The sequence below is a fragment of the Entelurus aequoreus genome, linkage group LG05 (assembly GCF_033978785.1).
Source record: "Entelurus aequoreus isolate RoL-2023_Sb linkage group LG05, RoL_Eaeq_v1.1, whole genome shotgun sequence".
NCBI lineage: Eukaryota > Metazoa > Chordata > Actinopteri > Syngnathiformes > Syngnathidae > Entelurus > Entelurus aequoreus.
In genome coordinates, this window is record NC_084735.1 from 4,256,008 (window position 1) to 4,278,251 (window position 22,244).

General features: G+C 37.9%; 1 protein-coding gene across 2 annotated transcripts in view; it reads left to right on the plus strand.

The window, feature by feature from the left end:
- The first annotated feature begins 1,433 nt into the window (after positions 1-1,433).
- The window catches only part of LOC133650033 (nuclear pore complex protein Nup153-like), a 60,515-nt gene continuing 39,704 nt past the window's right edge, over positions 1,434-22,244 (plus strand). The window contains exons 1-5 of one of the 2 annotated variants that reach the window (XM_062046789.1): positions 1,434-1,580; positions 18,645-18,891; positions 18,972-19,232; positions 19,293-19,432; positions 21,087-21,215. In XM_062046789.1, the coding sequence (XP_061902773.1) occupies positions 1,455-1,580; positions 18,645-18,891; positions 18,972-19,232; positions 19,293-19,432; positions 21,087-21,215 (903 nt within the window). In that variant the 5' untranslated portion in view covers positions 1,434-1,454. The remainder of the gene's footprint in view (positions 1,581-18,644; positions 18,892-18,971; positions 19,233-19,292; positions 19,433-21,086; positions 21,216-22,244) is intronic. The other variant, XM_062046790.1, reaches the window with a different exon arrangement.

Consider the following 22,244-nt stretch of genomic DNA (forward strand, 5'->3'; position numbering starts at 1 on the left):
ATGGCTCTTTCAACATTTTGGGTTGCCGACCCCTGTTTTAAGCCAATTAGAAAATGTAGGCTTTATTTTCAGAAATCGACATTTAGGTATACAATTTTTTGCTTGAAGCACAATAATGTTGACAAACATTTCTATGTTACCATCATTTATATATATATATATATATATATATATATATATATATATATATATATATATATATATATATATATATATATATATATATATATATATATATATATATATATATATATATATATATATATATATATAACATTTAAAAAAAGCCAATTTGTTTACGTGCCCAAATCCACACTAAATCTACTACTGGGTAAACTTGGCGTAGCCTTTGACTACATTTCCCATAATCCCTTTCGGCGCTAGCCACCGTGCTGGATGACAGCTATCCGGCGCCAACAGCTACAAATAGAGTTATTCAAATAATTAAGGATGTCCGATAATGGCTTTTTTTGCAGATATCCGATATTCCGATATTGTCCAACTCTTAATTACCGATACCGATATCAACCGATACCGATATATACAGTCGTGGAATTAACACATTATTATGCCTAATTTGGACAACCAGGCATGGTGAAGATAAGGTCCTTTTAAAAAAATTAATGAAATAGAATAAGATAAATACATTTAAAACATTTTCTTGAATAAAAAAGAAAGTAAAACAATATAAAAACAGTTACATAGAAAGTAGTAATGAATGAAAATGAGTAAAATTAACTGTTAAAGGTTAGTACTATAAATGGACCAGCAGCACGCACAATCATGTGTGCTTACGGACTGTATCCCTTGCAGACTGTATTGATATATATTGATATATAATGTAGGAAGCAGAATATTAACAACAGAAAGAAACAACCCTTTTGTGTGAATGAGTGTGAATGGGGGAAGGAGTTTTTTTGGGTTGGTGCACTAATTGTAAGTGTATCTTGTGTTTTTTATGTGGATTTAATAAAAGAAAATAAAAAAAAACAAAAAAAAAAACGATACCGATCATTTTAAAAAACCGATACAAATGATTTCCGATATCACATTTTAAAGCATTTATCGATATTATCGGACATCTCTAAAAATAATAATAAATAATAGTAACAGACTACATGATAAAATAAAAAATTCAAAAAGACAAAAATCACTTTGAATGTTTTCAATAAAGATATCCATTTAAGGGCTATTTTCCAAGATTTAATTGATCATTTTAAGCCAATTAGAAAATGTAGGCTTTATTTTCAGAAATCGACATTTAGGTATAACATTTTCTTGCTTGGAGCATAATAATGTTGACAAACATTAATATGTTACTATCATTTTTTTTAATTTAAAAAAAGCCAATTTGTTTACATGCCCAAATCCACGCTAAAGCTATTTTTGGGTACCTTGGCGTAGCCTTTGACTACATTTCCCAGAATTCCTTTCGTCGCTAGCCAGCGTGCTGGATGACAGCTATCCGGCGCCAACAGCTCCAGACTCACAACGCAAGAGTCATGGCGGCCACGGGTGGAGGGAAAATCCGAAGCAGGAGATATCACATCGCCTCTAAGCCCTACGCCAAGAGCAAACAGGTAAACTTGTGTCAACTTCTCGCACCCAGGACCCCGGGGGAAGCCGGGACGACAACGCCGCTTTTTTTGCTTTTTTTCCCGCTCGTGTTTTTGTTGAAGTTGGGAAGACATAACATGGCCTACTTTGTGTAGCGCTCGTGGCCTCCACGCGCTGCTAGCTAGCCAGCTAGCACGGGCGCCGATGCTAACGAGCTAGCCCGATGCTAACGAGCTAGCACGCAAATTTGGCCCGGTTTGACAGCACGCACGGCGGGGACATTGTTATTGTTTTTAGAGGGGACCAACTCCGCCGACAGTGGTGACGCGCGACTGCGCCTGCGTCACATCAAGTTGCCGCTCGTAAAGTCAGCGGAAAGAAGGGACGTGGGGGGAAAGTCGATGCGAGCTAACAGGCTCAAGCTAGGCTAACGCTAGCTAGCTAGCACCGATGCTAACGAGCTAACACGCAAATTTGGCCCGGTTTGACAGCACGCACGGCGGGGACATTTCTATTGTTTTAGTGGGGACCAACTCCGCCGACGGTGGTGACGCGCGAGTGCACCTGTGCAGCTGCGCCACAGCACGTTGCCGCTCGTAAAGTCAGCGGAAAGAAGGGAAGTGGGGAAAGTCGAGCCGAGCTAACGCTAGCCTGCAGCGCATTGTTGTCCTCGCCTCTACATGGCTGTCTGCGGGAATACACGCGCTGCTTTTCCGGCTCGGGACCCGAGTGACCGCTCGGTTGGCATCGAATTAGTGCAATGCCGCTCGTGGTGGATTTAGTGAAAGTTGGGCTGGCTACCGTTGGTCAAATATTGCGCAGGAGGCATCTGTAGTTACCTGAACACCTGAGTTCATCCGATCTTGTTATCTATAATAATATATGTATTTATGTTATTCACATGTGAATAGTGCTGTATAATAGACGGCATTTATATTATTCATATGTGAATAGTGCTGTATAATAGACTATATTTATATTATTCACATGTGAATAATGCTGTATAATAGACTGTATTTATATTATTCACATGTGAATAGTGCTGTATAATAGACTCTATATTATTCACATGTGAATAATGCTGTATAATAGACTATATTTATGTTATTCACATGTGAATAATGCTGTATAATAGACTGTGTTTATATTATTTACATGTGAATAGTGCTGTATAATAGACTCTATATTATTCACATGTGAATTTGTGCTGTATAATAGACTATATTTATATTATTCATATGTGAATAGTGCTGTATAATAGACTCTATTTTTATTATTCACATGTGAATAGTGCTGTATAATAGACTCTATTTATATTATTCACATGTGAATAATGCTGTATAATAGACTCTATTTTTATTATTCACATGTGAATAGTGCTGTATAATAGACTCTATTTATATTATTCACATGTGAATAATGCTGTATAATAGACTGTATTTATATTATTCAAGCGTGAATAATGCTGTATAATAGACTGTATTTATGTTATTCACATGTGAATAGTGCTGTATAATAGATGGTATTTATATTATTCACATGTGAATAATGCTGTATAATAGACTATATTTATATTACTCACATGTGAATAATGCTGTATAATAGACTGCATTTATATTATTCATATGTGAATAGTGCTGTATAATAGACTCTATTTATATTATTCACATGTGAATAATGCTGTATAATAGACTGTTTATATTATTCACATGTGAATAAAGCTTTAAAATAGACTATATTATTCACATGTGAATAATGCTGTATAATAGACTCTATTTATATTATTCACATGTGAATAATGCTGTATAGTAGACAGCCCTTTGAGACACTTGTGATTTAGGGCTATATAAATAAACGTTGATTGATTGATTGATTGACTTTATTTATATTATTCACATGTGAATAGTGCTGTATAATAGACTGTATGTATATTATTCACATGTGAATAGTGCTGTATAATAGACTGTATTTATATTATTCACATGTGAATAATGCTGTATAATAGACTGTATTTATATTATTCACGCGTGAATAATGCTGTATAATAGACTATTTATGTTATTCACATGTGAATAGTGCTGTATAATAGATGGTATTTATATTATTCACATGTGAATAATGCTGTATAATAGACTATATTTGTATTACTCACATGTGAATAATGCTGTATAATAGACTGCATTTATATTATTCATATGTGAATAGTGCTGTATAATAGACTCTATTTATATTATTCACATGTGAATAAAGCTGTAAAATAGACTCTATATTATTCACATGTGAATAATGCTGTATAATAGACTCTATTTATATTATTCACATGTGAATAATGCTGTATAGTAGACAGCCCTTTGAGACACTTGTGATTTAGGGCTATATAAATAAACGTTGATTGATTGATTGATTGACTTTATTTATGTTATTCACATGTGAATAGTGCTGTATAATAGACTGTATTTATGTTATTCACATGTGAATAATGCTGTGTAATAGACTTTATTTATATTATTCACATGTGAATAAAGCTGTGTAATAGACTGTATTTATATTATTCACATGTGAATAATGCTGTATTATAGACTGCATTTATATTATTCACATGTGAATAATGCTGTATAATAGACTATATTTATATTATTCACATGTGAATAATGCTGTATAATAGACTGTATTTATATTATTCACATGTGAATAAAGCTGTAAAATAGACTCTATATTATTCACATGTGAATAATGCTGTATAGTACACAGCCCTTTGAGACACTTGTGATTTAGGGCTATATAAATAAACGTTGATTGATTGATTGATTGATTGACTTTATTTATATTCTTCACATGTGAATAGTGCTGTATAATGGACTCTATTTATGTTATTCACATGTGAATAGTGCTGTATAATAGACTGTAATTATATTATTCACATGTGAATAATGCTGTATAATAGACTATTTATATTCACATGTGTATAAAGCTGTACAATAGACTGTATTTATATTATTCACATGTGAATAAAGCTGTATAATAGACTGTATTTATATTATTCACATGTGAATAGTGCTGTATAATACACTGTATTTATATTATTCACATGTAAAAAAATACCTAAGTGTTTATTGTCTATTGTGAGCGAACTGTGGTGCTGAATTTCCCCCAGGGATCAATACAGTACTTTCTATTCTATCGGGATATAATTTTCCCTGCATTCCCTTCCCTGCGAATCAAATTTTTCTGCGAATCGGTCAGAAAGTCACTCAAAATATGACAAATTGTCAATGCACGAGTGCAGTGATTCTCACGCTGTTTTTCACAAAGTAGCACCTCAGCAAACGCTTGGCTCTCCAAGTGCCACCGCAATGACCGATATTTAAGTACGGTGGCGTAGTAGCCCCAAGTATCCATTAAAAACAAGCATGTTCAATATTGTTTTGGGCACCGTAACGTTACACAGTTTGAAAAGTTACACTGTGTTTGAATATTTAACAAAGTCATTCTATGGCGTACCACTAGATGGAGTTTGAGACTCACTGCCAGATTACACTTTCACATGTTTAATAGTATGTGACCGAGTTCTTAATTAGTAGTGCTTTGAGTTATGGCATTGATGGATTTTTGTTTGAGACCCAACAAAATGCTCACAATGCATTGTTTGTTTACACTGTGTAGCCACAACTTTAGCTTTGGCCTGGACAATCAATACACATACTGCCTGTACATGGACCATAATCATGTGATTGTTTACATAACAACTCGACAAGTGTGGCAGTCTATTTCCACGCCATGTTGTCGTCCCACTAGAAATGTTTCACTCAGAATTGGACTTACTTCCTGTTAAAGGGGTCATGTTATGATTGTTTTCTGACATGTAAACACTTCCATCAGGGGTTTTTAGCCTTCTAGACCCCGCGGCCCAACTTTTCCACTACAGAGGGGCCTGGGGCCGAATCAAATGTTAACACTGAATTACCGTAGTAGTCTTACTCTTGATCTGAATCATATTTAAAGGCCTACTGAAATGATTTTTTTTAATTTAAACGGGAATAGCAGATCCATTCTATGTGTCATACTTGATCATTTCGCGATATTGCCATATTTTTGCTGAAAGGATTTAGTAGAGAAAATCGACGATAAAGTTCGCAACTTTTGCTCGCTGATAAAAAAAAGCCTTGCCTGTACCGGAAGTAGCGTGACGTCACAGGAGCTAGTATTCCTCACAATTCCCCGTTTACAATGGAGCGAGAGAGATTCGGACCGAGAAAGTGATGATTACCCCATTAATTTGAGCGAGGATGAAAGATTCGTAGATGAGGAACGTTACAGTGAATGACTTGAGAGGCAGCGATGGACGTATCTTTTTTCGCTCTGACCGTAACTTAGGTACAAGCTGGCTCATTGGATTCCACACTCTCCTTTTTCTATTGTAGATCACAGATTTGTATTTTAAACCACCTCGGATACTATATCCTCTTGAAAATGAGAGTCGAGAACGCGAAATGGACATTCAGTGCCTTTTATCTCCACGACAATACATCGGCGAAATGCTTTAGCTACGAGCTAACGTGATAGCATCTTGCTTTAACTGCATATAGAAACAAAAGAAATAAACCCCTGACTGGAAGGATAGATAGAAAATCAACAATACTATTAAACCGTGGACATGTAAATACACGGTTAATGCTTTCCAGGCTGGCGAAGGTTAACAATGCTGTGCTAACGACGCCATTGAAGCTAACTTAGCAACCGGACTGCACGTAGGAAGTCAAGGTGAAGTCGGCGGCTAGCGCGGCTAGCGCTCCTAGCGCTCCAACAAAGTCCTCCTGGTTGTGTTGCTGTAGTCCGCTGCTAATACACCGATCCCACCTACAACTGTCTTCTTTGCAGCCTTCGTTGTTCATTAAAAAAATTGCAAAAGATGTCCAGAATACTGTGGAATTATGAAATGAAAACAGAGCTTTTTGTATAGGATTCTACGGGGTACCATAACTTCCGTTACTCGGACTTCGTCACGCGCATACGTCATCATACCGCGATGTTTCAGCCGGATATTTCCCGGGAATTTTAAAATGTCACTTTATAAGTTAACCCGGCCGTATTGGCATGTGTTGCAATGTTAAGATTTCATCATTGATATATAAACTATCAGACTGCGTGGTCGGTAGTAGTGGCTTTCAGTAGGCCTTTAATAATTAGATGAGGTGTGAATGCTCCAATGCTGAAGTTGAAGTGAAATGCTGACAGAATGTAGTAGGACTGTAAGAATATTTTGAATGTTGAAGAGTTTGAATTTCCAGGAAAAACAGCATTTGGTTTGGAACTTGGGATAGTGTTAGTTGGATGAGTTGAATGTGAAATGGTTGGAATAGGTTGAAAAAATGTGCAAATTGTGGAAGTTTAAAAAATTGACAATTTATTTTGCAAGGGGAAAATGTCCCTGAACACTGGGAATTCTTGGAAATCCGGGAATTTAAAAACATTGAAGGAGAGCACACAATTTTGAACAGGCCGAATATTTTGGAGTTGGAACGGTTTGAATCGGATGAAAAATGTGGGAATTGTGGAACTTTGAAAAATGTCCCCTTTTTATTTTCAATGGGAATTTCATGGACATTTGAGAATTTCGGGGAAAGCGGGAATTTTTGGGAGAATGTTAAAAGACTTGAATGTTCTGAACGAGTTGAAATTGTTGGTGTTGGAATTTTCAAATCGGTCGAGGAATGTCGAAGTAGTAACATTTTTAATTGAGAAATGGTGTTAAGGAATTTCGGGAAAACCGGGAATTTTTCCTGTTAAAAAAACAACTTTGTTTTTTTTGTCCTGATTTAGAGGAATGTTTTGACGGTTGAAGTGGGTTGAAAAATGTGGAAGGAGTAGTCGACAGAAAAAAGGGATTTCTGGGAATTCCTGGCATGTTTTTGAACTTGTAGAAATGATAGTTTGAATTTCCAGGATGGTGGAATGTGTCGAAGGTGGAATGGTTTGAATCGGTTGAAAAATGTGGAAATGGTGGATGTTTGAAAAATGATCAATTCATTTTGAATGGGAAAAATGTCCCGGAAAACCTGGAATTCTGGGTAATCGGGGAATCTGTCAATGAAAAGATGAATAAATAGATGAATTTTGGTGTACAAAACATATGTGAATTACAAAATTATATGTAACCTACTTACAGTTTAACAGGTGAAACCTTGCCGAATGATTCTAAGCCGTGTGTTAAACACAAAGATTGTTTTCAAGGCTTAGGTCAGGCTGATTACAAAAATAACTACTAATCAAATATTCTGCAAAAGATGGGACTGATGAAAAATACATGTGCATAAAACTACATAGTGGTAGAAGTAATAAATAAAAATGTTTATTAAGTAAACTGTTTATTGAATTTAAGTACAAATGAAAATACAGCTTCACCACTTTAGTCATACTTTTAGCTTCAGACTTCTTCTGTTTGTTTGATATTGTCATTACTGCCACAAGTGGTGGAAAAGTGTACTACAACAGACTACCATACAGACCACAGCCGAGAAGTATGATCTTTTTTGGCGGCCCAACAATACGGCCAAGAAACACTGGTCGACATAACATTTGATGGTGGTTCTTTGGTCATAATGTTTGTTTTACACACCATTCTTAAGCCATTTTCTGAGGAGGCGACGTTTTGTGGGCGGTCCTATTTACGTGCCTCCGATGGTTTTGCGTAATTGGGCCCCTGTAGTGGAGTGGTGTTTTCGGGAAGTGTGTGTGGTGGGAGGCTGCTTATTTGTTATCAGGGTACACAACTGATTGCAGGAACATTTACACTACCGTTCAAAAGTTTGGGGTCACCCAAACAATTTTGCGGAATAGCCTTCATTTCTAAGAACAAGAATAGACTGTCGAGTTTCAGATGAAAGTTCTCTTTTTCTGGCCATTTTGAGCGTTTAATTGACCCCAAAAATGTGATGCTCCAGAAACTCAATCTTCTCAAAGGAAGGTCAGTTTTGTAGCTTCTGTAACGAGCTAAACTGTTTTCAGATGTGTGAACATGATTGCACAAGGGTTTTCTAATCATCAATTAGCCTTCTGAGCCAATGAGCAAACACATTGTACCATTAGAACACTGGAGTGATAGTTGCTGGAAATGGGCCTCTATACACCTATGTAGATATTGCACCAAAAACCAGACATTTGCAGCTAGAATAGTCATTTACCACATTAGCAATGTATAGAGTGTATTTCTTTCAAGTTAAGACTAGTTTAAAGTTATTTTCATTGAAAAGTACAGTGCTTTTCAATGTGACCCCAAACTTTTGAACGGTAGTGCATGTCGGTCTTTCAGACCCATTCCACACCTTTTCAGACTCAAACACATATGTAGTCCCATTTGTTTAGTTCGGTATATTTTGACTATGCAACTTCATATTTTAAACTTAATCTAATATTGCAACAAATACTATCAGTGTTTACCCACACATTCATTTATTTGTGGCGGCCCGCCACGAAAGAATTACGTCCGCCACAAATAAAAAAAATAAAAGCATTTTTTTTTTTTTTTGTCCTGTCCAGCTTCTCAGGCAAATCATATAGTAGATGTAGATGCCCATATAGGCTGTTCAGATTTTTACTTTACAAAAGAGAAGTGTAGGATACTTCTCTTGTTGCCTTATTTGTATTTGACCACTACTGTTTTCTGTTTATTTGTTACTGACTGTGGCAGGACACCTCTGCCTCTGTTTCACTTTATGTTGCTGGTAAATAATATGGTTGTAGTAGTAGGCTAAAGTTACATTATTTAGTATGCACTAATTAAAGGGGCAGAGCTTTAAGAGACATTTTAGCTTTTATATTTTATAAGATATATTTTTTGTAAGAACCACAATTAATAAATATATTTCTGTGAATAGCTTATTGTTCAAATCTGTATATAAATATGTACATAAAGTGTTGTAATTATATTGTAAAATGGATGGATGGACGTTTAAAACAAAACTGTTATTATTAATTAGTAAGTATACATTTTTTGAGCCTTTTTAGAGAAAATCATATCAGTGTAGTAAATTATGCAAATTGCTCGATGATGTCATGGTGACCACGCCCCCACCGCCACAGGTATCTTGGCAGTTTATGGGAAACACTGACTATATTATTGCACATTCCAAACATCAAAATAAGTACTTAAATATCTGCTCGACTCATGATTTAGAACCAACTTACCCATCAAATTGTACAATGTAAAAATTATTTTTCGGTAAAAAACTGGTAGCTCAGTTGCCAGAATATTACCACAAAACAAAAAGTGTAATATTGTTTGTCCATTTGCAGTAATATACACTGTAAAAACAACGACCGTATATTTTACAGTAAATCTGTTTTACCATTGACTTTTACAGTATGCGTTGTAAAAAAACATGCTACATTTTATGGTAAAATTTTGGCAGCTACACTTTACTCTAAAATCTACATGTTTTTCTTACGGTGTACGTAGAAATATATAACAATAAATAATTGTGTAATGAAGCAATTTAAGATGTATATATTATTCACTGTTACAAGTGGCCCTCTGAGGGCAGCCATGACTGCCACGAGGCCCTCGATGAAAACCAGTTTGACACCCCTGCACTAGATGCAACACCAGTGGGTTTTATTAACACAGATACAAATGTATATATCAGTGGTCCCCAACCTTTTTGTACTTGCGGACCGGTCAATGCTTGAAAATTTGTCCCACGGACCGGGAGGAGGGGAGGGGTAGTAAAAAAAAATAAAAAAATTTTTTGTTTGTTTTTTTTTTGTCATAAATAAATACAATCATGTGTGCTTACGGACTGTATCCCTGCAGACTGTATTGATTTATATTGATATATAATGTATATATTGTGTTTTTTATGTTGATTTAATTAACTTTTTTTTTTTTTTTTTTTTTTTTTTTTTTTTTTAAACTTCTTGTGCGGCCGCGGCCCGGTACCAATCGGTCCACGGACTGGTACCGGGCCGTGGCCCGGTGGTTGGGGACCACTGGTATATATGACAGATATTGCCCTCCAAAATAGTCTCTCTCTTTTTGATGACATTAGAGGAACTACTACAGCGTGTAAATGGGATAAAACAAACATGTTTACTTGACCCACTTCCTGGGAAACTTATCAAGGAACTGTTTGTAATATTAGGACCATCAGTGCTAAATATCACTTTCCTCTGGCACCGTTCCCCTAGCATTCAAAAAAAGCGGTTATTCAAAATGTTTTTATTTTTTTTTTGTCATAAATAAATACAATCATGTGTGCTTACGGACTGTATCCCTGCAGACTGTATTGATTTATATTGATATATAATGTATATATTGTGTTTTTTATGTTGATTTAATTTTTTTTAAATTTTTTTATTTAAAAAAAATTTTAAACTTCTTGTGCGGCCACGGCCCGGTACCAATCGGTCTACGGACCGGTACCGGGCCGCGGCCCGGTGGTTGGGGACCACTGGTATATATGACAGATATTGCCCTCCAAAATAGTCCCTCTCTTTTTGATGACACTAGAGGAACTACTACAGCGTGTAAATGGGATAAAACAAACATGTTTACTTGACCCACTTCCTGGGAAACTTATCAAGGAACTGTTTGTAATATTAGGACCATCAGTGCTAAATATCACTTTCCTCTGGCACCGTTCCCCTAGCATTCAAAAAAAGCGGTTATTCATCCTCTGCTCAAAAGACCTAACCTCGATCCTGACCTCATGGTGAACTAAAACATGCTTTTATTCCGTCAAAGTATAATTTTGCAGAGGTATTTGACACACTCTGCTGCTACATTCCTGCAGTGTTTAGTGCTGGGCTGACAAATCTGCTCGCATGTGCGGCTGAAAACAGGAAAAAAATCCTTTCATTCTCATTTTTCACCTAAAATATATCCATAAAAAGTGGATCAAATAGAGTAAGAATTGGGGAAAGAAACATTGTCAACAGACCGTAGCGACGTGATCGCGTGTACACAGCATCGTTTCTCTCGCCAGTCGCCACATGCTAGCTGAACTGGCCAGTCAACAACTAAAGATAGGAACTTGATTGTAAAAAAAACACATTTCTATTGCTCGATGTTGTGATCATTCATGTCTGAGTTTCTCTGTCGCTCAGACGGCGTCTGTACTTGAGTTAATAGTAGTTATTGTGTGCTAAAAGCCAATACGATGCTTAAAATACTTTGGAAAGTTATGGACTTTTAGGCTTCTGCGTAACGTTTGCAAACAGACGCTTTTTGTGGGCTCCCACTGAATTTTTCCAAGGACTTGACACAAAGCACCATTTGTGGGTTCTGAGGACTCACCACATTGACAACCTATCACAGAGCTGGGCAAATATTTTGGTTCAAACGAGAGAGACAGAGTTACATTTTACTCATGAGGAGAGACGTATTGGGCTGTACACTTACCGTAATTTCCGGACTATAAGCCGCTACTTTTCCCCCTCGTTCTGGTCCCTGCGGCTTATACAAGGGCGCGGCTTATTTACGGCCTGTTCTTCTCCGACACCGACGAAGAGGATTTCGGTGGTTTTAGTACGCAGGAGGAAGACGATGACACAATGATTAAAGACTGACTTTTCATTTACATATACATATATATGGTTATTTTGATAACGTACAGGCGAGGACTTTGTATTACTTTGCACCGTTGTATTATTTGTACTCTGCACGAATGCTGTTCGCCATGTCAAAGATGTGAAAGTTTGATTGAAAGATTTATTGTTAATAAATGGGACGCTTTGCGTTCCCAAACAGTCATCTCTGTCCCGACAATCCCCTCCGTGGTAGCAGGAACCCCTATATACTACGCTAATTACACATCAAAACCCTGCGGCTTATAGTCGGGTGCGGCTTATATATGGAGCAATCTATATTTTCCCCTAAATTTAGCTGGTGCCGCTTATAGTCCGGAAATTACGGTAGTTACAGTTCCAACCTACGCTCTAAGGCAGAGCCCACGTTCTCCACTACCGTGTTTTTCGGACTATAAGTCACAGTTTTTTTCATAGTTTGGCCGGGGGTGAGACTTATACTCAGGAGCGCCTTATGTGTGAAATGATTAACACATTAGCGTAAAATATCAAATGATATTATTTAGCTCATTCACGTAAGAGACTAGACGTATAAGATTTCATGGGATTTAGCAATTAGGAGTGACAGATTGTTTGGTAAACGTATAGCATGTTCTATATGTGATAGTTATTTGAATGACTCTTACCATAATATGTTACGTTAACATACCAGTTGGTTATTTATGCCTCATATAACGTACACTTATTCAGCCTGTTGTTCACTATTCTTTATTTATTTTAAATTGCTTTTCAAATGTCTATTCTTGGTGTTGGTTTTTATCAAATACATTTCCCCCAAAAATGCGACTTATCTATGTTTTTTTCTTTCTTTATTATGCATTTTCGACCGGTGCGACTTATACTCCGAAAAATACGGTATTTATTTGGGAGGTCCCTGGTTACATCACTGATGCTGCTTCTGAAGGAACGGGGGTAATCTCGGCAGCCCCAGTTAGACACAATATATGATTATTCAGAAATGGAAATGTGCTGACACTCGTGATATCGCCCTGTCTCTGCTTTGTCTGCGTCAAGGTACTCGATGTTCGCCCTTGGCAGTCAGCAGGCCGGGTCTGGACACAAACACTGATACGAGACGACTCGCTATCCAAGATTGCAAGTTGTCCCTTTGCACAGATAGAAAAGTAAAACTTCAGCACAATTGATAATAACTATAGCAACGGCCTTTAAGCATAAGAGTTGTGTGATAACTTACACATAATTATTCTAACACTCGGGGGGCCACATTGAGAGAAAACATGTATCTGGGGGGGCCAATGTGTATGTGTGAAAATCTGCTGTACAGTTTGGGTCCCTTTTTTTTCCAGGAACACTAACGCCAAATGTCACAATGTCTGATAGAATTTTCAAAACGTTATGACAGACCACCTCAAAAAGGAATTTTACAGTTTTTTACTGAATAAGACACACAAAATGTACATTAAAATAAAGAAAGTGAGATTTACAATATTAACTATGAACAATAAAACACTGAAAATTAACAACATATGAACATCTTTTACTTCTCAGACCAGCTCCTCAATGGACATATTTTACAATCAAGCAAAACACAACAAAAAATATGAATGCAAAGGCTAATAAACACCTACAATATGATATATTATCACTTTTATGCAGAAATTTGCTTCCGCGTCTGTTCCTGACACATGCGTTTCGGGCTGGCTGCTCCGAAAACAAACCCCGCCCACTCTGCTTAGTCCTGGTCTGATTACCGTAATAACTCCTAAAACACTCAAAAGCGCAGATTCCAACCTTTGGAATACTTTCTATAGTTCAAGACTTACGGTCATTTAAAAACGGATCATAATGGCAGGTACAGTTTTGATGTAAAGGTCTAAAAAAATGATGTGCAGCGTCCGGCGGGAAACAAAACTGTTTCTTGTCGGCCGTAACCACACCAAAAACATTCGTAAAAAACTTCTATCTCGCCAAACTGGTCAATGTGGGCCGTAGAAATCATGCCAAAACCAACTCTTAGTCTCCTGTCTTATCAACAGCACCCGCTCGCTCTTTCTCACCTGCACCAACACACACTCATGGCACTTCTACAGTTAAGAATATTCATTTATGGATATTATTTAATGAAATGCTGTAACTCGATTAAAGGAATGCTAATAGAAAGATATGTTACACAGACACACTTTTTTTTCCACGCTTACATTTCATTGTGCAACATGTGAATGTTTTAAAGGGAACTAAATGTGATCCCTTTTTAAAAGGGGTACACATTCCTTCCAAAGCAGGACCTCCACCCAGACATACAGTACCAGAACATAGCTCCTGAAATGTTCCCTTTATTAGGAAAATTATTTCATGGAAATGACTGCTGTCATTTGATTATAATAACAAGATATTTAAATGTCATGTTTAGGACAGGTGTGCTGGTGGTATGGCCGCAGTGTGCACGTCTGATGTTGCTCACTGAATGCTCAGGGAGGGTTTTTTTGCATTTGCTCACACCCATGAGACATTAGAGGGAACATTGATTATGATCTGCAATGTGACGTATATCCTGTGTAGATCAGTACATGGCATGACGTAGTACTACTTGTTTACAAAAAGACATGTTCAATTGAGGCTGGCAATAGTTCTAATGATAGCACCGTGTTTATGTTTGAGTGTCTTACTACTGCAGTTGTGTTATTTCGGACATTTTGTAATTATTGCACCTATTTTTTCTATTCTAACATTTTCCTGTTAGCACCTGTGTTCCTGGTGAAAAAGCTAAGCGTAGTTAAGGTTTAGTGACCAGCAGGCTCTCTAACACGCGCCAAATGGCGTCATAAATGTGAAATAAATACATAAAACCACCAAACAAATAACTTATTACCCTCATTTTAACTGTTTGCAAATGCACCAGATCATTGAATTTCAATCATTTAGATTAAATAAAGGGTTTGAATATTCACATCATGTATTAATATAACGGATCTCTCTTTTTTGTAACCCGGTTAGGGAATGTAGTGTACTTGTGTAGTTATTTCCCCATGTTTCTGCACAATAACTTAGATATGGTAACACATTTATGCATTTTTATGTATCAAATATAAAAATTGCAATTTTGGAGAGGAAAAATGGCAATTATTTATTTTCCCTAAATCGTGCAGTCGTATTTCCAGCGCCGACTTCCTAGTCCAAGGTTAATTAGACTAGACTTAGACTTCCTTTTTATTTTCCTTCAAATTTGAACTTTACAGTACAGATAAGAACAACATTTTGTTGCATTAGCTCATGGTAGTGCAGGATAAAAAAGCAATAAGGTGCTGATATAAATAATAAGGCTGCAGCTAACGATTATTTTTCTATCGATTAATCTATAGATTATTTTTTCGATTAATCGGTTAATCTATAGATTATTTTTTCGATTCATCTATAGATTATTTTTCCTTTTACCGATTATTTTTTTTTATTTAAAATGAAGATGAAAAAATAAATGTAGGCCTGTTTTTTTAAAAGGCATGGCTTTTATTTACACAAAAAAAAGAAGTATGGCCACTCAGTCAACATTGACAACAACATGACTAAATATTCTGTAACAATGTAAACATTTAAAACTTTTAACATTTAACAAAATTAAAAGTAGCTTATTTGCTTTTTAATGTGCAGATATAAAAGTAAACATCCAGTGCAAATCTTAATATTCTGCAATAGTATAAGCATTTCAAAAGTAAAAGTATTGCTTATTTTGCTTTAAAATGTGCAAAAATAAAGATAAACATCCAATACAAAAAAGTGCAAAACGAAATATTCTGTAACAGTGTAAACATTTCAACAAAAGTGAAAGTATTGATTATTTGCTAAAATGTGCAAAAATAAAGATAAACATCCAATACAAAAAAGTGCCAATCTAAATATTCTGGAGCACTGTAAACATTAAGTATTGCTTTTAAAATGTGCAAAATAAACATCCAGTCCAACACAGTACACAATAACCAATTCTACTCATTCCAGTGAGTGACTAACAGTTGTAATGAAGAAAGGTTAGCATGTCTACATGCTCTGGTTCTTTTCTTGTTTACAATATTCCCAGCAGCTGAAAATAGGCGCTCAGAAGGGGTCGATGTGGCTGGAACTGAGAGGTAATTAGCCTTCACCTCAAGCCAGGACTGCGAGTGAGCTAAGCTCCAGTTTATATTCCTAGAAGGTCAACGGGCTCATAGTGATGTTACTAGTAGTTGACTGTTTATTATCATTTGGGGAGAGTCCGCTGCCTGATGCTCACCTGCTAAACACCTATCTGCTAGACGCTGAAGCGCTGACTACATGTGCTCTGAATACGCACTGCTGATTGGCTGATAACGCTTTGTATAACGCTTTCTGTGTACCAATCAGATGGTTGTGTGGGTGGGACAATGCTGCGTGCTGAGGCAGCCGCAGAAGGAGCAAAGCAGCTTGTTAAGACTTTAGCAGCTAAAGTTAGCTTTAGCTTAGAAACTCGTTCGGTACACCCCCGTACCGAACCGAAAGCCCCGTACCGAAACGGTTCAATACAAAACATGTACCGTTACACCCCCAGCAGATACAAATGACACATTCATGTTTTTGTGTAATGATGACAATGTATACTCGCGCGGACGATTGACTAGTTGATGGTTTTCTTTTCAAATGTTCGTTCATAGCCGTTGTGCTGCTATGATAGGCCATTTCCGCTCGACACAGTGTGCATACAACAACATTATTAGGCCGTGTATTGAAATACTCCCACCCTTTTGACCACTTTTGGCGTGATTTTTTCCCCCTCGCTCGCACAGTCTGCTTTGCGCTCCGCCATGACGGTAGTGTGACGTAAATATGCGACGCGTCTACGCACAAAAACGGCGTCGACGTATTTACGTAACCGACGTCGACGCGTCGTTTCAGCCTTAATAAATAAATAAGATTACTGTACAGATAAATATATTGCACTTTAGCATATGCATCCACGTTTATGGATGTATGTTATATTGTCTTTATATTCCAGCCACTTAATCTAATGAGAGGTGCCATTAGTCCCACATGAAGGTTGAGCCTCAAGGGAAGTTTGCCACATGGTGGCAGCACAACACATCAATATTTATCATGCACTCCTTGTTATATCATTTTGTGTAGACTAGGGGTGTAACGGTACACAAAAATTTCGGTTCGGTACGTACCTCGGTTTAGAGGTCACGGTTCGGTTCATATTCGGTACAGTGAGAAAACAACAAAATATACATTTTTGGGCTATTTATTTACCAAATTTGCAAAATCTTCCACCAAAAATATTTTTCTTAATGGAACAGTTGATGTGAAGTAATGGGAGCCTTGGATAGGTCAATAATTCCTTTAAAACATTAGCTGTGGGCCGCAAATGGCCTCCGGGGCACACTTTTGACACCCTAAAAAATTAAATGTGATAAATCTATGGATAAAAAGCAGAGCCTTGCAACGCATGCGCATTTATCATAACTCTCTCTCTCTCTGTCTCTGCCCCTCCCTCACCAATGCTGCTGCACGCACAATTTGTTTTGTTTTTAACCCCTTCTTAACCCTGAACGTACATTGAAAATACACGCAACCCTAACTCAAAATGCCGGACATTTGAGGCATTGAAAAGAAACTCTGCCCTGACATTTCCGCAAAAGAGGACGTATGGTCAGTCTATCCTAGCCCGTTAGCTGCTAGCATGCCGTGTGTTGTGCCTCGGTGTGCGTTACGCTACTTAATATGCCCAGTGTTTCCCACACATTCATTTATTTGTGGCGGCCCGCCACGAAAGAATTACGTCCGCCACAAATAATTAAAAAATTAAATTTTTTAATTTATTTTTGTCCTATCCAGCTCCTCAGGCAAATCATATAGTTGATGTAGATGCCCATATAGGCTGTTCAGATTTACTTTACAAAAGAGAAGTGTAGGATACTTCTCTTGTTGCCTTATTTGTATTTGACCACTACTGTTTTCTGTTTATTTGTTACTGACTGTGGCAGGACACCTCTGCCTCTGTTTCACTTTATGTTGCTGGTAAATAATATGGTTGTAGTAGTAGGCTAAAGTTAAATGATTTAGTATGCACTAATTAAAGGGGCAGAGCTTTAAGAGACATTTTAGCTTTTATATTTTATAAGATATATTTTTTGCAAGAACCACAATTAATAAATATATTTCAGTGAATAACTTATTGTTCAAATCTGTATATAAATACGTACATAAAGTGTTGTAATTATATTGTAAAATGGATGGACGTTTAAAACAAAACTGTTATTATTAATTAGTAAGTATACATTTTTTTAGCCTTTTTAGAGAAAATCATATCATTGTAGTAAATTATGCAAATTACTCGATGTCATGGTGACCACGCCCAAAGCCACGCCCCCACCGCCACAGGTATCTTGGCAGTTTATGGGAAACACTGATGTCCGTGTGGAAACTCGTTCTGTACACCTCCGAACCGAAACGGTTCAATACAAATACACGTACCGTTACACCCCTAGTGTAAACAAATGTTTATTTTTTTCCTTGTTTTGCTTCTAACTTGTCTCCTGTTTCAGCAGCAGCAGCAGTCGGGCCTGATGAGCCGAGTGACCGACACCGTCAAGAGCATCGTTCCATCATGGCTGCAGAAGTACTTTAAGAATGGAGACGCTCCAGAAGAAGAAGAAAGAGAAGGAGGAGGAGATTTGTTAGAATTGAGGGGAAATTGCCAGACGCCTCCTCTTCCTCCGAACGGCAGCGAAGAAGGACCTCCTTCCCTGGATGGACGCCACACGCCGGAGGCCAGCACCAGTAACGCAGGTCAGCTTGTGTCCAGGCTGCAGGCAGCAGAGAATGAAGGTGACGTCATTCAAGTCAAGTGTGTTTCTTTGTCACGGCAGAGCCCTCAAACAGCCGGGCGTCCCTCAACTTTCAGGACTACATGCTGTCACGGCCCCCGCTCCACCGCTCCCACCTCCCCTTTCGCCCGCTGGACGCCTCCTCCCCCAGCAGCCTCTTCTCCCAGCCCTCCACCTCCTCCGCGCCGGGGCCTTTCTCCACGGGCTTCTCCTTGGTCAAGGAGATCAAGGACAACCTGTCGCAGCACGAGGACGACAACATCTCCACCACCAGTGGCTTCTCCTCGCGCGCCTCCGACAAAGGTAGCGCGCGTCAATGTCGCAAAATGAATTCCGTCTTAACCGCGGCCGCTCCCCCTGCAGATGTGCCCGCCTCCAAAACCGCCTCGCTCCCGCAGCTGTGGTCGCCGGAAGCAGACAGAAGCGTGTCCGTGCCGCAGCCCTCTCAGTCTGGTCTGAAAAGGCCCGCCTTCAACCTGTCTGTCTTCAGCACCTCCGCCAACGTGAGTCTTCATGGTGGCCCAGTGAAAAGAAGCATGGTTGACTGTGACTAGGGATGATGTTTGATAAGGAATTATCGAGTTCGAGCCTATTATCGAATCCTCTTATCGAACCGATTCCTTATCGATTCTCTTATCGAGTCCAGATAGGTTGTTGTATATAAATGATAAATGGGTTATACTTGTATAGCGCTTTTCTACCTTCAAGGTACTCAAAGGGCTTTGACAGTATTTCCACATTCACCCATTCACACACACATTCACACACTGATGGCGGGAGCTGCCATGCAAGGCGCTAACCAGCAGCCATCAGAGGCAAGGGTGAAGTGTCTTGCTCAAGGACACAACGGACATGACTAGGAAGGTAGAAGGTGGGAATTGAACCCCAGCAACACTCCGATTGCTGGCACAGCCACTCTACCAACTTCGCCACGCCGCCCCAAAAAACACACAATATAACACACAATAAAAACACACAATATTTGGTTTAACAAAAGCTCACTTTTTTATATAATAAAAAATAAAATCTAATAAATAAATAAATATTGACTGTTACCCCCCTAAAAAAAAATAAAAAAATATTGACTGTTGTTACCCAAAGTATGTTAAGTGGGATTTTTCAGACAAACAAATATATACAGTAACACAAAAACAAGCTGTCTCTGTGATCACTATAGGTGTATAAATAATAATATAGTGTTAAATAAAATCAGTCCCTTGGGCACAAAACTGAAAATAATACAGCTCTCCAAAAAGTGCACTTCTGCTGCTATTTGACATAACTGTTTGTTATGATGCTTTGACATTTTTGCACTTTATTTCTTTATTGAAAGAACATTCTATGAAGAGAAAAGTTCTTTGCAAATGTGGTTACAATGCTAAAAAATGAAAAGTTAAAGCTAAAAAAAGAAATACACTTTGAGTTAACATTATTTCTTCATAGGGGGAAAAATTTTATGAGCGAGAGAATATAACAACTACACTACCCAGCATGCAACGGGAGTTACGAGCATGCGCGGTAGCCCCGAAAAGTGTTGCATGTTGCCACGCTGTGAAAGTAAACGTCAAGAACTCAGCCAACACGCCTCGTGTGCATTGTTTATAATTAGACAGACAACACATCTACAGTGTGATTTTGTAACGTTTACAAGGAAAGAAAAACAAAAGTTAAAAAAGGGAGATATGTTGTATATATATGTATGTGCTGCGGTTGTTTTAAGAACGTTGCAACAGCTGCCGTAAAGGAGGTGCGTTGCTAGCCTGGTTGCTATGTTTCCGGTTGGTCGTAAAAGTGTTCGTCATGTGTTTTACCCTGCTCAAATCTCTCAGTAAAGTTATTCGATGGATGATAGCTTTTGTTTTGAACTTTATTACACCTTGGAGCGCTTTTTCCCGTCCATTGTTTTCCTGCTTTCGCTATCTGCGCCTAATGACTGAGCTACATGACGTCAATTCTTGTGATGTCCCACGGAGCATTTCTGGTCGGGACGGGATTCGAATAAAGAATCAACTCTTTTTCTTTACTATAGTGGTCTCGATAACGGGTACCGGTTCTCAAAAAGGGATTCGAGTCCGAGGACTCGGTTCTTTTCTTATCAAACAACCGGGAAAACCGGTTTCGAGTATCATCCCTAACTGTGACCTCCCTGTGCTGCAGGCCACGCTCAACAGCACCACCTTGAACTCCAGCCAGCTGGGAGATTCGCCCTTCTACCCGGGCAAGACCACGTACGGCGGAGCGGCCGCGCTCAAGACCTCTCACACTCGTCCTGCGACACCATACCAGGTGAGCTTGTGGGAATTGTGCAGGTGTTTCTACAAAGGCCGATACACCATAAGTCAATTAACCGTCAAGAACATTTACAGGCATGGGATTTTTCCCTCTATAGTCGGAAATCCATCTTTTTTTATCTCTGTAAAAATATAACAAAATATTTTTCGTTTTTTTTTCCCGACCTACAGTCATGGTCAAAAGTGTACATAGACAATTATTTCATCCGCAACCGCATCACAAAAGTCGTCATCCACCCGCAATCCACCCGAACTAACATTTTATCAAAACCACAACCGCCCACCACCCACCCGTTGTTATATATCTAATATGGACGATACAAGGCATTCCTGTTAAAGAAATGAGACTGATCCAATGCAGCAGAGACATTCAATGCGTGCCACGCAATAATATCTCTTGGCCACGCATTAGAGCAGGGGTCACCAACGCGGTGCCCGCGGGCACCAGGTAGACCGTAAGGACCAGATGAGTAGCCCGCCGGCCTGTTCTAAAAATAGCTCAAATAGCAGCACTTACCAGTGAGCTGCCTCTATTTTTTAAATTGTATTTATTTACTAGCAAGCTGGTCTCGCTTTGCCCGACATTTTTAATTCTAAGAGAGACAAAACTCAAATAGAATTTGAAACTCCAAGAAAATATTTTAAAGACTCGGTCTTCACTTGTTTAAATAAATTCATTATTTTTTTTACTTTGCTTCTTATAACTTTCAGAAAGACAATTTTAGAGAAAAAATACAACCTAAAAAATGATTATAGGATTTTTAAACACAAATACCTTTTTACCTGTTAAATTCCTTCCTCTTCTTTCCTGACAATTTAAATCAATGTTCAAGTAAATGTATTTTTTTATTGTAAAGAATAATAAATACATTTTGATTTAATTCTTCATTTTAGCTTCTGTTTTTTCGACGAGGAATATTTGTGAAATATTTCTTCAAACTTATTATGATTAAAATTCAAAAAAAATATTCTGGCAAATCTAGAAAATCTGTAGAATAACATTTGAATCTTATTTCAAAGTCTT